Source organism: Bactrocera neohumeralis, unplaced genomic scaffold (assembly GCF_024586455.1).
Source record: "Bactrocera neohumeralis isolate Rockhampton unplaced genomic scaffold, APGP_CSIRO_Bneo_wtdbg2-racon-allhic-juicebox.fasta_v2 cluster10, whole genome shotgun sequence".
Taxonomy (NCBI): Eukaryota; Metazoa; Arthropoda; class Insecta; order Diptera; family Tephritidae; genus Bactrocera; species Bactrocera neohumeralis.
The window spans coordinates 16082123-16100045 of record NW_026089623.1 but is presented as its reverse complement, the minus strand read 5'-3'; the positions used below and the strand labels follow the sequence as shown (position 1 = coordinate 16100045).

General features: G+C 37.2%; 1 protein-coding gene across 6 annotated transcripts in view; it reads right to left on the bottom strand.

Annotated features, from left to right (window-relative positions):
- LOC126765217 (protein abrupt-like) overlaps positions 1-17923 on the bottom strand; it is a 299753-nt gene that overhangs the window by 193185 nt on the left and 88645 nt on the right. For all 6 annotated transcript variants that reach the window (XM_050482846.1, XM_050482845.1, XM_050482847.1 and 3 more), the window contains one exon: positions 6663-7008. In XM_050482846.1, coding sequence (XP_050338803.1) covers positions 6663-7008 — 346 coding nt within the window. The remainder of the gene's footprint in view (positions 1-6662; positions 7009-17923) is intronic.

The window sequence follows — 17923 nt, the reverse complement described above, 5'->3', positions numbered from 1 at the left end:
TATATCCACTGATTCGGAGCATTCTCAAAAGAAAAAATCGCAATGTTCTGTTCGTGATAATGTTTGCTTACAAAAATTAAAAAAAAAAAATTAAAAAAAAACTTAAATCACTTCAAATAACAAATCATATTATATATAAGAATGAGTTTACTATACATACGCTAATCAGACATTTTGAAAAAATATATATTTATTTAACAGCAATTCATTGTGTAGTACAAAATCTGTACGATATACATACAACGAGCTCTCGAGACACATTCCAAGACAAACTTGTATATCCAAGTCTCTTCCAAACCATATTACTTGCAACAAAAATATATACATATGATCGTCATATATTTATATGCCTTTTTGAGAATGGAGATTTTTCCATTTACGGGTATTTATTTCATATTACTAATTTATCATTATTCGAAAGTATAACAGCAGAAGGAAAAAATACGTTTTTATAATTCCATTGTAATAAAGATAATCATGGTAACATAAAAAATTTCCTAAAAAAATCGGATATTGAAACATTCTAACTATCGGGTTTTGCAATAGGCATGAAATGATTTCTAAGTGTCATTTCGGCTCGGCCATTTTAAATGTGTCATCTGTAATGTGATCTGTAATTATTTTTTCATTATATTCTGTGATGTTTGCAATTTCATCGTGGAAAGAGATACTACGGATATACGCAAAAAGAACGTTTACAAATTTTTCAATTTTATTATCAAAACAAAAATAAATAATTAGGAAAGTCATCTGCTCCGATGAGGCTCACTTTCATCTGAGTGGTGCGGTAAATAAACAAAACTGTCTATTGTGGTGCGAAGAAAATTCACAAATTATTCATGAACAACGATTACATTCATCCAGTTTGGTGTGGTTTTGGTCTGGTGAAATCATCGGTAGGGACTTCTTTCGAAATGGAGCTGGTGACACCATTACTTCCAGAGCTGTATAGATCGATGATAACCAACTTTTTATGACCGCAGTTGGAATAAGTTGATCTTGACAATATCTGATTCCAACAAGAACGTGCACAAGCATTATTGCGAGAAAAGTTTGGAGAGTCGAATATTTCATGAAATTGTGTAATTGAATGGCCTCCAAGAAGTTGCGATTTAACACTATTAGACTACTTAAGGTGGGGTTATTTGTAGTAATTGGTATTTAGTAATAAACCAGACTTTCTTCTTAGAAGTCAAGGTTGAACGTGTTATTCATGACATACGACTTGATTTCGTGGACAAAGTACTCGAAAAATGGGTTAATCGAATTCGTTCCTGCAAAAGAAATCGTGGATGTTATTTGAATGATGTTTTATTCAGAACTTAATTGTATCCATTGTTGTTCGCATTACATAAAAAAACATTTGAATTTCCTTAACAATTATTGTGTGTACGAACATGTTCGCAAACAATTCCGCCTGAGCATAGTCTGCTCAAGTATATACATACATAAGGTGGTTAACGGTAGCCTCTACACCGCAACTCAACAGTAACTGTAACCAAACTGCATCTTTTAACCGCTTAACCAGAAAATTTACATGAATAAAAGCCCAAAAATAAACTGTTTCTGCTCTTGCGCTTGTGGATTTGTAAATGAATTACATCACTATTACAATAACTAAAAAACCATTCATTTATTAATTTTAAAATTGTTGAGAAATGTTCTACATGAGATGTGTGTGATATGAATAACTCGACTTGACTGACTAACTGAACTCTATGCTATCTGTACGGTTATGTGTAACGAAAGTGAAATGTCATCTACGGGAACGCTAGCGCTATCAGCGCCTTAACGATGAAATCAAGAGTCAAATCGATATTGGCGCAGATTTTAAAATTGAAATCAGAATGAAATTAAAATTGCAAATAAATTTAAATTAAATCTAACCGCCACAGTACTAGTACTCCCCCGTCAGTGGCTGAATGATAATTAAGTCGCGGCAAAAATTAAAAATTAATAACTAATTGTCTGTGAAAGAAACGTATCGTTTAGGTTTGTTGACGGTTCTTCCGCTTATCGTTGACTTTGATTGCTCGCTTTGGGTTTGAGTGTAGTTGTTTTGATTTTTGCCCGATGTTAATTCGATCGTGGTATGATTGCGTTTCATGCTGATGATGACGGTTCGTCGATTGGCAAAAATGCTGCTTTGACTCTATATATGCTAATGCGAACTTTGCGCTTTTTGACGAGAATTTCAAATGTTTTGTCGTTTCGGCTCAACACTTCGTATGGAACGCCGTATGGCGTTTTAAGAGGTGATCGAACAGCATCATCTCTCAATAAAACGTGTGCGCAAGTTTGCAATTCCTTTTTAATGAAGACTTTGTTGTTAGCGTGATTCGACACTGAAACGGGTTAAATTTTCCTCATCAGGTCGCGTAATTGTTGAAAGAATTCGGTGCCAAAACTATCGTCGTCAATGTTTTCGAAGAAATCGCATGGTAGTTTGAGTGTCTCGCCATAAACCATCTCTGATGGTGTTGTTTTGATGTCCTTTTTGAACACACAGCGAAGTTCAAGCATGATCATTGGCAGTGTTTCGGACCAGCATTCGGTGTTCTGATATTTGATAGCTGATTTTATGGTTTCATTAAAGCGTTCGATCACGCCGTTGGCTTGTGGATGTCGTTGACTTGAACGAAGGTGTTTTGTTCCAATCATACGTGCTAATTCGTTGAATAGTTTTGCTTTAAATTGCTTGCCTTAATTTGTGGTGATTTTAGCTGGCACACCGTAGAAAGTTATCCAACCGTTGATTAAAGCCTTGGCGACGGTATCGGCCTCAATGTCTTCAATTGGAATATCGATTGGCCAACGAGTGTATCTATCGATGCAAGTAAGACAATAGCGATAACCATTTGAAATTGGCAATGGTTCGACCAAATCGATATGAATACATTCGAAGCGTCTACTTGGTGTAGAAAAACTTTGAAATGCTGCTCTGTTGTGTTGCGCAACTTTGGATTTTTGGCATGAAATACAAGTTTGTACCATTTGGCCAAACACAGCCCTCGCTGATCATTTTAATTGTTGACTTTTTACTGTGATGAGCCATGTTATGAACAGAGTTGAATACTTGATGACGAAAATACTGGTTGCGTTCAGGATATTAACTAATTTTAGTTTTAATATTGCCGTGTTGCTCTTTAAAAAATCATTGAATTCTTGGTCGATTTTCTGACTCTCAGCCAACTCTTCAAAATTGATTGCTTCGCAGGTTGATACGCTCTAGATGCGGGAGAAAAAATCGGCAACGATGTTGTCTTTTCAGTGAATGTAACAGATATCAGTGGTATACTGACCGATGAAATCCAAATGATTCAATTGTCGTGGCGATGCCTTCTCTGGATTTTGTTAAAATGCGAATGTTATTAGTTTATGATTGATCATAATTGTGCAGCGCCCACCTTCAATCATGTGTTTAAAATGTTTGACTGATTGCTAAATGGCTAATAACTCGCGATCATATGGGCTGTAGCGCTTCTGGCGATCGGTCATTCGTTTTGAATAAAATCCGAGTAGCTCAAATTTGCTCCGACCGAAAAATTTCTAGTGTCGACATTAAGTGTCAGTTTAGCGTTTGGCAATGGATGTGCTAACGTAACTGCATCGATCAATGCTTGCTTACATTCTTCGAAAGCTCTTTCGACGTCTTCGGTCCAAATAACTGGCGATTTGTCATTTTTCTTGTTGCCTTTGATTAGAACGCGTAGTCAGCTCTGAGCTTGAGCTGCATTTGGAATAAAATCGCGATAAAAGTTAATCATTCCAAGGAACTTACGAAGTTTCTTGCCTATTTCTGGCTTTGCATAATTTGCGATGGCGTCCACTTTGTCGGTTAATGGTCAAATGCCGGCTTTACTGACTCGATGACCCAAAAATAACACCTCTTCCTTCGCGAATTCGCATTTGGTGACGTTGATTTTCAAGCCATGTTCGCGTAACCGTTCCAAAACTATGTAAAGATGTTAAAAATGTTCTTCTTTGATCTACGATGCGATGCAAATGTTGTCGATGTAGTAGAATACGAAGTCCAAACCGAATAATGCCTGATCCATGAATCGTGATTCGCGTGAAATCGCGAAAGTGTTTAACAGGGTAGCGATCGCGAACTGTTTGAGCGTTCAAACGGCGATAATCTCCACATGGTCGCCAAAATCCATCCTTTTTTGGAACCATGTTTAATGGACTGGCCTATTCGCATTGTGATGGTTGACAAATTCCCGTGTTGATCATGTACTCAAATTCTCATTTAGCGTTGACCAGTTGAATAAACTGGTTGTCCGTTGGTGATAATTTGATGACGAACAGCTGTTTTCGTTGCTTTTGTCTTGTCATAACAAGTCGTTGTCGTGAGATCTTTAAATTCACTTAGCAGCTTTTGATATACGTTGTCGCTATTGAATGAAATTAGAAACGCGTTTTGCTTCGAGTTTAGTTTTTCTGTCAATGAGTTGGTTGCCTTTTACATCAACCAGAAGACCAAATTTGTCGAGAAAATATGCACCCAAAATTGGTTTTGTGACGTCAGCGATTATGAAGTTGAATTCCCTTCGTAATCCTAAGTCGATTGAAATTAGTTTGTTGCCGTATGTGTTGATGTTGATGATAGCGACTAATTCGATGTTTAGAGTTTCTCTTTAATTGATGATTTAGGTAAAATTGAAAAATCTGCTCCCGTGTCGACTAAAATGAGTCTTACGATGAGTCTTACGATCGGTGATAAAGAGACGGCGTGATTTTATCTGACCGCTTCGCTGACCGTCGGAGGCGAAGCGGTCTTTAGTTTCCTTCCTTCTTGAATGCGCTCGCTTGTAAACTTTTCTTGGCATCAGCGCCGAATCGATGATGATAATAACAATTCGGGAACTTGCTAATCTGGCTTTGTGAACGACTACGAGAACGTTGTTTTTTGTCGCGTGCTGGTGTTTGACTGCGGCCACGTTGATTGCTGGAAGAATTTTTTTGATTTCGTTGATTTCTCGTCGGAGATCGTCAATCGTCTGTTTCATGGCGGCGAAACCATCCGCTTGGGTGTTTGACTTAGATTGTTGACCTTGAACCGTTGAAACTGAACTGAAATTGCCAGTTTATATCATTTTTTGAGCACACCGTTCTAAATTTCCTTCGGCAATTGACAACACAGCTCGCACACTTTCAAGAAATTTATCGAGCCAGAATGTTTTGATTGCATTGTGATTTAATGCACCGCCGGACAAAATGCGCATTTGTCAAATCAGTTGAGATGGTTTTTGATCTCCCAAGTCGCACTCTTTGACCATTCGATTCAGCTTCTTTTTTCGATTTCCGAATCGGTGAAATCTTTGATCAATCGGCTTTTAATTGTGTCGTATCTCCCTGTTGTTGATGGGGCACACACAATATCGGCAACATTCGTGAGTGTTTCAACGTCGAACAAGCTGATAACGTGATCGTATTTCGTTTGAGTGATTGAAATTTCTGCTTTACGGAATTGCGCTTCCATTAGGATGAAAAACAAATCCGGTTCTTGTTTGCTAAAGACAAAATTGTTTTATCCCGATTTTATACACTTCTCCGCGGTTTCGAGGTGCGCTGATAGCTGTGGAGTAAATGATACTGTTGTTGCCATTATTTGCCGGTGTAGTGGTTGTGACTGTGTTTGTAGTTGGAGTTGCCGTTGCTGTAGTCATATTTGCGGTGTGTATCGTTGTTTCGACCTTCTCGGAATTTTCGACGAATGATGCACTTTCGAATGGATTAGGTCCGAAAGGAAACATTTCTCAGAATAAATTTTTGCTGAGTCACTGAAAAAATTCCACTGCACGATTTGTTCAAGAATGTTTGTTGTCGTTCACTCTATGACCGCGTGTTCAATTTATGTTTACACAGCACTTGGCCGCATATTCTGTTCGTTGAGCGAGTAGAATAGCTTGATCGTTTACACAACGGGGACTGAAAAAGGGCCCTGCATTGATCGCGCGTATAGTGAAATTCATAGTTCTGCATAATTTTAAATTTTAAATCGTCGGGGTCACCATTTTGTGGGTTTGTAAATGAATTAAATGCTTGAAATCCACTAAAAAACTATTTATTTATTAATTTGAAAATTGTTGAGAAATGTTGTACACGAGATGTGTGTGATATGAATAACTCGACTTGACTGACTAACTGAACTCTATGATATTTGTACGGTTATATGTAACGAAATGGTTATGTGTGAAATGTCATTTAACGATCACATCAAAAGTCAGATCGATATTGGCGCGAACTTTAAAATTGACATTATAATGAAATTAAAGTTGCAAATAAATTTAAATTAAATCTAACCGCCACAAGCTATTTTTACTTTTCAGAAATTAGGGATAAGCTATAGCTTAAATCAAGATATGCATAACTCATACCCAATAACTTGGATAAAAGTACACAAATTTGATAAAGCAAATTTAAGTAAACAATTTGATTTAACTAAAGAACATACGCAATCTGATTAAAATCGAATATATACATATGTAGTTATGTATATAAATATGTACGCATTACTTCGCAACTTTTTTATAATGCATAAATTACCCGCACATAGAAAGGGAGCATATAAAAGTTTATATAAAAAGTTAACAATGTTATTTGCACAGGCATGACTTAAAATAATTTACAAACTGCAATTAGTAGCTAAAACTTACTGCTGCCGATTGTGTTTCCTTTATAAGATATGGGTTAATAGAGTTGTTATTAAAGCTGGTCATCAATGCGGATGTAATTGGACGATCAGAAAACAGTTTGTATTTTGAAGAATTACTAGACTTTTCTATATATTCTGCATTACAGTCATCTTTATCAGAATCCTTTTTGTATGCTTTACTGCTGATGATGGAATTATCCAGTGTTTTTTTTTCCGATAAATTAAATTCTGGAGGGCAGTAGTTATCAGAAACATCTGTCAAGCCACGTATCTGAAGCATATGTGCAGCTTTTAAGAAATCTTGTAATTGATCTTGTCTTATATTTACTTCTCCATTGTACATGAAACTACAACAAAAGAGAAAAAATAAACAAAATATTGCTTTTTTATTATTATAGTTTAGGAATTATGATATTATTAAAGTAAGAACTGTACTGTGTATTTAATATCCACTGTAGGAAATAATAGTTACTAATTTTTCGCAGATATTCATATAAGTTAAAAAACGTTTAGTTCTTTTTACTAAAAAAAAATGTTTTCTGGGAGCTATGCTCCTTTTTTGGGAGCAATGCCCCTTTATTTGGGAGCTATGCTTCTTTATTGAATTCTGTACAAGAACTGAATTTTACAATTATTTACGCTTAACTCTAAGCCTACGTTTGCCGCTGCAACGGGTATGGAGTTTGCTGACGCTGCGCTTCCCACAGGTTGGCACTTTGCTGACGTTGCGCTTCCCACGAGTTGCCACTACACGTGTCGCACTCTCAGCGATTTAGTGGTGTCATATTATATTGCTTTGTATCATATGATATTAATGCATCATATGATACTTTTTAAATGTATGGGGTGCTAACTAGTCCCCCCTTGAAATTCAAACGTCCTCGTTTGAGTCTTTAGGTGTATTGAAAATTTGGTTGAGTCCTTCTATTGGTCCCATTTAAAAATGTAAATTCGTTGTTTATTGAAATTTCTCCGTTGTATTTTCCAGGTCCCATTTTCTCTATAGTTGGGATATGCTGATTGTTGACCTCCGTGCAGTTTGGCAAACGACTTTTTAAAAGATTATTCATACAAGTATCATTACTTAAATCTACTACATTATTGCTTAAGCATATTTGTAGGGAATTGTATTTCTTACAATAATTTTCTATTCCATAAATTCCCTTTTCGCAGTTTAAAATTGTATTAAAATTGATTTTATTGATTCTCCCGTTATGTTTCACTGCTTAGTATCTAATGTTTTACAATTTTGGTTATCTACGGTTGGGAGGCTAACAATATAAATTATAATTTTGCCATTAGTTGCAATTTTTACTTCGGAAGTTTCGAGTGCTTCGTCTAAATTTACATATGAAATATTGTTATTGTCTATTACTTCCTTTACAATATTTATTTCTTCATTTAATAGAATAAAAGAATTTATTATGTTGGCTTTTGCCCAATGTATTGTGTGTGCAATATTTAAAATTTCTTCCTTAATTATTTCTAATTTGTATTTTAGCTGTAAAAATGTTTCAATTTCTAAACCTTTTCTTTTTGTATGGTTTTAATTATATTATTTGTGATATTTTTTATCTCGCTAATTAAATTCTGTCTACGCTCTTCCTCCAGGAGTTAAATTCTCCTGGTCGTCCTGAAAATTCTCTAAGGCATTTAACCATGTCCGGAATTTTATCTAGTTCGTTTATGTTGTTCGCGTTCAGTGTCACACTGTGGTCGGGTTCGGTAAAGTCAGTAATATTCTGAGTACTCATTCGTTCGAGTACTTCTCGAACTATTGTCGTTATGGAAGTTCGGTTAGGGGTGGGAGGGTTTAAAGGATGGTTGGAGGGATTTGTAGGATGGGTGGTTTGCCCATAGTCTATCCTCATTTGATTTAATTGCTCAATTAGCTCCTCAGCTGTATCCGGCATTATGATAATCTTTTCTTTTACGTTAATTAGTTTTTTAAAAAAATTTTTTTTTGTAATAGTACTTTCTTTGACAATATTAGAATCTTTTTGCAAAGCTTACGTTAATTTAAGGTTTTTTTTTCCTTTTTTGTGTCGGATAATTAATTTCTTTCAATTCAAGTTTCGTATTCTTTATAATAATAAAATTCTTTATAATTTCTTTTTTTCCTTTTGTGTCGCATTCAATTCAAATTCCGTATTCTTTATGATATTCTTTATAATAGTCTTAAAATATAATATTTTATAAATCTTACATTAGGTGTTTCCAGCTTTCCATAGGATGTTGTGATGCGCTCCGGGGTTGTCCCTTTTCTTTAACAGTACTGAGGTCCCTCGGCGTTTAAAAATCCCACGTTGTGCGTTGTAGCCGCTCGTTAGCACAGTATTTATTGTATTTACACTTTTCACGTAGCCTTACTTTTTATTTTCAGGCTTTTTTCCTTTTCTATTCATAATCACTACCGTTCGCCACTCGCGAAGCCTTACTTTTTGTTTTCAGGCTGTTACTATTTACGCGCGCTGGTCCCTGCTCGGGCGCCAGTTAAAAAACGTTTAGTTATTTTAAAAAAAAATGTTTTCTGGGAGCTATGCTCCTTTTTTGGGAGCAATGCCCCTTTATTTGGGAGCTATGCTTCTTTATTGAATTCTGTACAAGAACTGAATTTTACAATTATTTACGCTTAACTCTAAACCTACGTTTGCCGCTGCAACGGGTATGGAGTTTGCTGACGCTGCGCTTTCCACAGGTTGGCACTTCGCTGACGTTGCGCTTCCCACGAGTTGCCACTACACGTGTCGCACTCTCAGCGATTTAGTGGTGTCATATTATATTGCTTTGTATCATATGATATTAATGCATCATATGATACTTTTTAAATGTATGGGGTGCTAACTTATATAGATCAAGTATCAATAAGTAAGAACGTGGCTCCTTCTTCTTTATTGGCCTAGACCAGTGTTTCCCAGAGTGGGCGATAACGCCCCCTTGTGGGCGCTGCAGGTATCAAGGGGGGCGGTAAGAGACCCAGAAAGAAAATGGGGGCGTTGTGTACGGGCCTGGGAGGTTATTTGTAATTTTATTTAGCTAGGAGGCCTCTTAGACAACGACTACATGAGCTCTCGACTCTTAACAACAACTTGTGAACATCAACTAAGATGAATTAAAAGATTGCTCAAACTCGGTTCTATATTTCTCTCCGCGTAGTTCATATATCTGTCCTATTTTATTGAATATAGAAAAAATGAAAATCATGTCAATCGGTCGCTCCGTTTCATAACGGGGCATCTCGACAGGATAGAATTTATAGAATACTAACTGTCAAACGTATTGCTATTGCCATTGCCAAATCTGTATGTGGACATTTGCTATCATAATATAATCATTTGCGCAAAGGTGTAGGGTAGGTAGGTTCGAGCTGATGTAGCGAATGCTTTGAACTCTTGAATAATTTATTTTATCACTTGCGAAATGACGTCGGGTAGGTAGCTGATGTAACGCACGTTTTGAGCTTTTGAACTCCTTAAATCTTTTATGTGGAAAATAAAAAAAGGATCTTTATCCTTTCTTACAAATGTATTTCTAGGAAAAATAAGAGATTCATATGTTTGGACTACTATATAATAATTGTGCTCAAGCATTCCTATATAAACAATGTAATATTTATTTTATATTCCTTTGTGCTTTTGCGCGCAATAGATGAGCATTACTTACGCCTCCTTTACACTACTCGCGAAGTTAAACGTATTTCTCAAAGCAAAACAATGTCGGAAGTAAAAAAGAAGAGACGGCAATACTGTGCGGAATACATTAAATTCGGATTCATTGAAAATGACACAAACTCATCGTCGCCATTGTGTCTTCTATGTCTAAAAACATTTTCGAATGAAGCAATGAAGCCTTCAAGACAGCAAGATCATTTGAATAAAATGCATCCAGATAAGAGAGACAAGAATGTAGCATATTTTCAAGACCTAGAGAAAAAGCATAATACTCAGCCAAGTGTAGCAAAACTATTTTCGGCGGCTGCTAAGCAAGATGACGACGGACTTCGAGCTTCGTACAATATCTCTTTGTTAATTGCTCAAAAAGGCAAACCAAATAACATCGAAGAAGGGTTAATATTGCCAGCAATAAATGAAGTAATAACTACCGTGCTTCATAAACCGGCCGCAGATATTACCCGAAAAATTCCTTTGAGTAATAATTCTGTGCAAAGACGAATTGATGAAATGGCTGAAAACATTGTACGATCACCTGAGGTCAAGTCAATTTTCAATTCAGCTGGATGAGTCTACTTTACCAACTAATGAAGCATTGTTGTTGTCTTACGTGAGTTTTATTAAAGATAAGAAAATATGTGAAGAACTATTATTTGACAGAAATTTAGAGACCAATGAAAACGGCGGAACCATTTTCAATATATTGGAAAAGTTTTGCGATGAGAAAGAAATTCCTTTGAAAAATATTATTTCAGTTGCTACGAATGCCGCTCCGGCTATGACAGGGTGCCATAAAGGCTTCATAGCGTAGTTAAAAAATAAAATTCCAGATGTCCTTGGTGTACATTGCGTTATTCATAGACAACATTAAGTTGCTAGAAACTTAAGAGAGAAACTATTTCAATCAGTGCAATATGTCATCAAAGCAGTCAATAAAATCCGCAACAGCTCTTTGAATGATAGATTATTTCATCAGCTTTGTGTTTCATACTGAAGTTCGTTGGCTATCAAGAAGCAATTGTCTGACTCGATTCTACAACCTGTTTGACTCTGTTATAGAGTTCTTGGAAACTAAAGATACAGAATTTCAAGACAAGCTCATAACATCAAAGAATGATATAGCTTACATGACAGACCTGTTTAAATTGTTCAACGACATGAATCTCCAATTGCAAGGCGATAACCTAATTTAATTAAAACAAAAAACGTCGTTGCTGCTTTCGCAGCCAAACTGCTTCTACACAAAAAGAATCTGGGCAGACGTGAGTTTCACAATTTTCCGAATTTATCATTATCATGCAGTAACGACGAATTGTTTGCCTACTGCCAACATTTGGAAAACCTCCACATTGACTTCACCGAACGATACCAGGACATTTTGAACTTGGAAATACCAGACTGGGTGTTGGATCCGTTTTCAAATGTCAACACAGCAATGTCACCTCAGCTGGAAGAAGAACTTATAGAATTGACAGCAAACGAGGAAATAAAAATCAAGCTCAAAAATGTTCGGCTACAAAACCCGATCTCGCAATTGTACCCTGGATTGTGGTCAATCGTTCAACAATTCTTGATAGCATTCCCATCGTCATATTTGTGTGAACGTAGATTTAGTGCTGTGACAACACTGCTTACTAAAAATAGAAATCGTTTGCTTGTTACCGAACGTGGCGACTTGCGACTGTTCTTGAGTAAATTGGAACCTGATATTAACAAAATTATTAAACAGCATCAGATTCATCCTTCACATTAGTTTTTATATATGGATCGATTATTTTAGTTTTATTTTTAATAAAATATTCTCTGTTTTAATACTATAAAGTTGTGTTTCAATAATCATTCTTATTGGCAGGCGGAGCCCGTAAGAGTTAACTTGAGACCAAAGGTTTGCGCTTAGGTTTCAAGTTGCTGGTTATAGTAAAAGTTTCATTTAGAATTCTCCGCTAATATACATATATAGGTCACAATAATTACTTTGAAGTTATAGTGGTTTTTAAATAGGTGAAAAAATGAGGGCGCTAAAAAAATATTTATATTCAAAGTGGGCGGTAAACAAAATAAGTTTTGGAACCACTGGCCGAGTTAACAACACCGCGCCAGTCGTTTCTTCTTTTCGCTACGTGGTCTTTCTCCACCTGGTCCTTTCAACGAAGTGAAGGTCTTCCTCCTCCTCTGTGTTCCCCGGCGGATACTGTGTCGAATACTCTCAGAGCTGGAGTATTTTCATGTCACTCGACTATGTCAATGTCGTCGTATATCTCATTGTTCCATTAATATCAATAACATCTGCAGCTCGAATTATTTTCTCCAGCAGCAGATTGAAGAAGTCGCATGATCGCTTTGTCTGAAACCTCGTTTGGTATCGAACAGCTCGGAGAGGTCCTTCCCGATCCTGACAGAGCTTTTGGTGTTGCTCAATGTCAGTTTACACAGCTGTATTAGTTTTTCGGGGATACCAAATTCAGACATCGCGTCATAAAGGCAGCTCCTTTTCGTGCTGTCGAAAGCAGTTTTCAAATCGACGAAAGGGTAGTGTGTGTCGATTCTCCTTTCACGCGTCTTTTCCAAAATTTGGCGCATGGTGAATATCTGGTCGGTTGTTGATTTCCCAGGTCTAAAACCACACTGATAAGGTCCAATCCGTTTGTAGACGGTGAGCTTTATGCTTTCACACAATACGCTCCACAGAACCTTATACGCGATGTTGAGGAGGCTTATCCCACGGTAGTTCGCTCAGATTGTGGAGTCTCCTTTTTTGGGGATTGAGCAGAGCACAGAGGGCATATTTTCGTCCGTCCATATTTTACAAAAAAGCTGATGCATGCTCCTTATCAGTTCTCGCCGCCGTGTTTGAATAGCTCAACCGGCAATCCATCGGCCCCCGCCGTTTTGTTGTTATTCAAGCGGGTAAGTGCTGTTTGAACTTCTTCATGGTCGGGCAATGGAACGTCTGCTCCATCGTCATCGATTGGGGAATCGGGTTCGCCTTCTACTGGCGTTGTACTTTCACTGCCATTAAGCAGGCTGGAGAAATGTTCCCTCCATAATTTTAGTATGCTCTGGGCATCGATCGCTAGATCACCTTTGGGGGTTCTACAAGAGTATGCTCCGGTCTTGAAACCTTTTGTTAGCCTTAGAGTTTTCGAGCATTACCCCTGTCGGCAGGCTTGTCAAGCTCTTTATACTCACGCATTTCGATCTCTTTCTTCTTCTGTCTACAAATGCGTCATCCCGAACTCTCGGTATCTATCCCATCCCGCACGTGTTGTGGTCGATCCTAACGTTCTGGTGTCTGTTGTGATTGCAGCTTCTCGACATCGAACCTTTCTTGTGTTTGTTGACGTGCGTTTTTTGCTGTACAGAGGCGGGTGCGAATCTGGACTTCAACAAAATAGTGGTCCGAGGCGATGTTCGGACTTCGGAGGTCACGCATCTCTAAAACACTGGAAACGTGTCTTCCGTCTATCACAACATGATCAATCTGGTTGGTTTCCTCACTTGCGTGAACTTCTACACATGAGTCCATCCTCCTAGTGGCGAGCAGAACATTTTATACTCACGCAATTTGAAAAAATCAATGGCGGGGAAATACTTTCAGATATTAGCAAAACTATTATATATGTATGTATATTAAACAAGTTAGAAAGAGCTAAGTTGGGTGTAATCCAACATTTCATACTCTTGGAACTTACAAAATTAAAATCGTATTTTTATTTATTTATTTATTTTTATGAACTATAATTATAAATAATTACATTACATTTAGCAAGGCAACTAGTAACTAAGACTATCGGCCTGAAAAAAATCGTAGTTTATTAAATTATATTATATGTGGTAGATTTACCTAGTTTTATTGTTATATTCTTCTTCAATAAACTTATATTCAAATCATCCTCAAATGAAATATATCTAATGTAAATTCAGCAGAAAGGGCAAAATTTCATACATTGAATTGATGTGAAAATACATAACACCAATGTTTTCCATAAAAAGTTCCCATAAAGGCACTAAGCAGCCAAAGTTGCTACTCTATACATTGATTTATGCTATATATGTACATAAATTAGTGCCTTTAAGTGACCTAAAATTGTCAGGTGCTCTTGAAAGTCCATCTGATTCTATCTGATCGGCCACTAAAAGGTGAACAAATCACATGGACTTTCAAATTCAATGATTTATCGCACCTTAAGAAGTATTCAACACAATCGTTATATGGCAAGTGTGCGGCACAGTAACCCTATTTTATCCATTTTCACAGCCTCGGTAGAAATGCTAAAAATACTTCTATATTATTGTAGAGCCTTAAGTTTCTATTAGTGGCGATTTGTGGTTGTGTTAAGGATCCGATTCTTTCATCTAAAATACCGCCCTCCCTTGGGGTGATGGATTCCGTGTATTGAGTTTCAACAAGATATTTAAATTTTTACTCAAGTTATGGCTTGCGTGAACGGCCAGGCAGAAGTCAACTCGCCAACCTGATCATTTATTTACATATAATAATATTAGAAACAATTTATAATAATTTTTTGACGAAACCGAGAGGTTTAGTCCTAGCAACATATGTATTGTATAAGTCGTATCCTCACTTAATTACATTTTGGGCCGGAGACAGTTTATCACCCTAGGCAAATGCCAAAATGTATAACTTTTCTGGTCATTTTAATAAAAAAAAGACTCATATTTCAAATTCAATTTAACATAATTCTTAAAAACTAGTAAATTAGTATCACAATTAAAAGCAGTTAATTAAACTGGTTAAGAAAATATTTGCATTTTTTGCCACACTTAAACTCATATGAAATTTTGAATGTACTAGGGCAAAAACATAATATGAATTAAAACAAAATGACACGCCAGGTTTTCTTGTGACATCAAAACATATATTTTCTTAAAAATTACAAACAGCAGCTGTGCTACGTTTGGAGAAATTATATTTTAAAATAAAAAATAGTACATCATATGTACTTTCAAGCATATATAAAACCCCAAAGCTTTATATGACATTATAAGTTCACTTATTAAGACTTTGTGCTTTTCCGATTTATTGTTTTCTACAAATTTTGAAAAACGTCCACAAAATGTTTTCCGGGTGAATTTTTCTTGATTATTCAGTTTTTCCTAAAAGTTCTTATCTTTTATATATCGCTGAGTTTGCGGAATTCCCCTTTCAGATTACTAATCGAGTTCGGCACTATGTAAGATGGGACTGTTGGCTAAAGACAAGTTCGGATACTAGGTGGTGGGATAGCGTGTTATAATGCCTTTCGTTTGATCAAACAAAAACAACATTCCCTGACGATCCTTTTGTTCGGTCCAAATCGGTGGTATAGCAAATGGCAAACGTCTAGGTACTTGTTTAGCCCAACCTAATTGCAATCTCATACCGATCTTTTCTGATCAACGAGAAGTTTAACCAGCTAGAAAAAATTGCACCATGGTCTCTCTTCTTTCACGCGGCAACCTGAGCTTTTGTTCTACAGGGTTCGGACTCCAAGTACGCCATTTACTGAGAGAAAGTCAATGAAGAAGTAAATAACTACACTTTGAATTGCGTTCAGTGCCTGTCGGGAATTAGTCGGAATATTCATCCCGTTTGTGTACGTATTGAAGAAATGATCTTAGGAGGTGACTCCGCTTTGAGCAAGTGGCTGTCTGGATGGACGCTGCGAAAACATTCGAGCAGAAAATACTTGGAGAGAGCATGCGAGCCTCGCTGCGTAGATGATCGATGGGAATATATCTCCCTATATGATATGTTATGGCAAGTCTATATCTTCTTGATATCCGAAAAAGCGAGAAAGTTGTAGTTGTTTACTTTTTAGCACATACCCGACTTCATTATTGTACTGTTATCTGCGTATGAGGTAATAGAAACTCCTTCTACTGCGGAACCCCTTGTTTAATTCTTCTTAACATATATTGTTCACTTCGAAATAATACCAACAATTTAGATTGTGTCAAAAGCTGCGGTTTCTGGTTGAGACCACGATCTATCGAGCGATAAGACTCTCATAAGTTGACAGGCTTCCCAGGTTTCAGTAGTTGGACCACTCTTTCGACATACATACAAAAGGTAATGTAAGTTATTTGAACACATTATTCTGCAAAGTTTTATTTCGATAACTTCATTGGAGTTTGATTTTTATATCATAATATATATTTTTTTGGGAGATATACATTGTGACAATAAAGTAAAAGGAAATTATAATTTAAATTACCCGGGTTAATGATAATTAAAAAAATTGTATTTTGCTAAGTTCGATCGGACTGTCCTTAAAAATTATGCCAAATATGACTACGATCTGTCATCCAGTTAGTTTGCAGCAGCTGTTTAAGTCGGTACAGCTCAGCAGTGCGTTGCAACGTTTACAATGGATAAAAATATCGAACAAAGAATGTGCCTGAAATTTCGTATTACTTACCAATTTTCATATGCGTAATCGTTGCGAATGTTGGAAAAGGATTACAGATATTCAGTTTTATAAAAAAACAACCTACATATTAGTGTGATCAAATTAAAAGGTGAATCTTATCCATTTCATCTCCATCAAAGTAATGTTCTCCCGCTGCAATACACTTATGCCAAGGAATTTTTCAGTCATCATAGCACTTGAAAAAATCTTCCGTCGTGATGGCCATCAGAGCCTTCTTCGATTCAGCTTTTATATCCTCAATTGAGTCAAAACAGTGTCCTCGGAGTGGTCATGTGAATTTGTTGAATAGTCAGAATAACTAACTAATAATAACGATATTAGTTGAAAATGTGGAGAAATCTGGAGAGGAATGGAAGAGAGTGACGGCGGCCAGTTAAAGGACACCCAGGGCCACCCCCAAAATATGAGAATGCCGTATGGCACCATGGGCTTCATAAACTCATTAGATGAGCGACCGGCTGTCCGGCTTTACAAAGATTAAGTCTCTCATAGGGAGGTTTGGAAGAGAGCCAGGCTAGAGGCTGTGGACAAGGCGGACCTTCCGCTTCGCCCTAGGGTTCGCGTCTGGCTGCTAGCTGAACCTTCCTCTTCGAGTGAGATTAAGGAAATCCTTAGATACTGGAACCCGTCACTGCCCACACATAACTGGAGGGTAATTAGGCAGGAGAGAACCGACGAACCATATCGGCAAGCGCTGATTCTGCTAAATTCTGAGGCCGTCAGTCGTCTCAGCGAAACCAAGGAAGCCATAAGCTATGGTTTCAAACGAGTGGTCCTCAGGATACTCTCGACGGATGCCAGGGCCGATGGCACTCCAGCTACGGTGCGGTCTGCATGACGGATGGAGATGGTCGGACGACCATGGTCTCTCTGACATCGCGAGTTCTGGGGGCGACTCCATTTTCAGTCTCGAACAGCTATTTGAAAAGGTGAAGGTCGAATACAACTTAAGCGCTGAGCTAGCGCTCTTGGAAGAGAGTCTGAAGTTTGAGATTCCTCCAGATTAACCTCCAACATGCAAATGTGCCCTCAGCCAACTTACAGCTTCGTCTAGAAAGAGACGGTGAAAGGAAAGTTCCTGAGTACTGTTTACGAATTGACACAGGGGTGTCAATTAATTAGGCGGTCGTATACGGTCTCACCATCTACCCAAATAA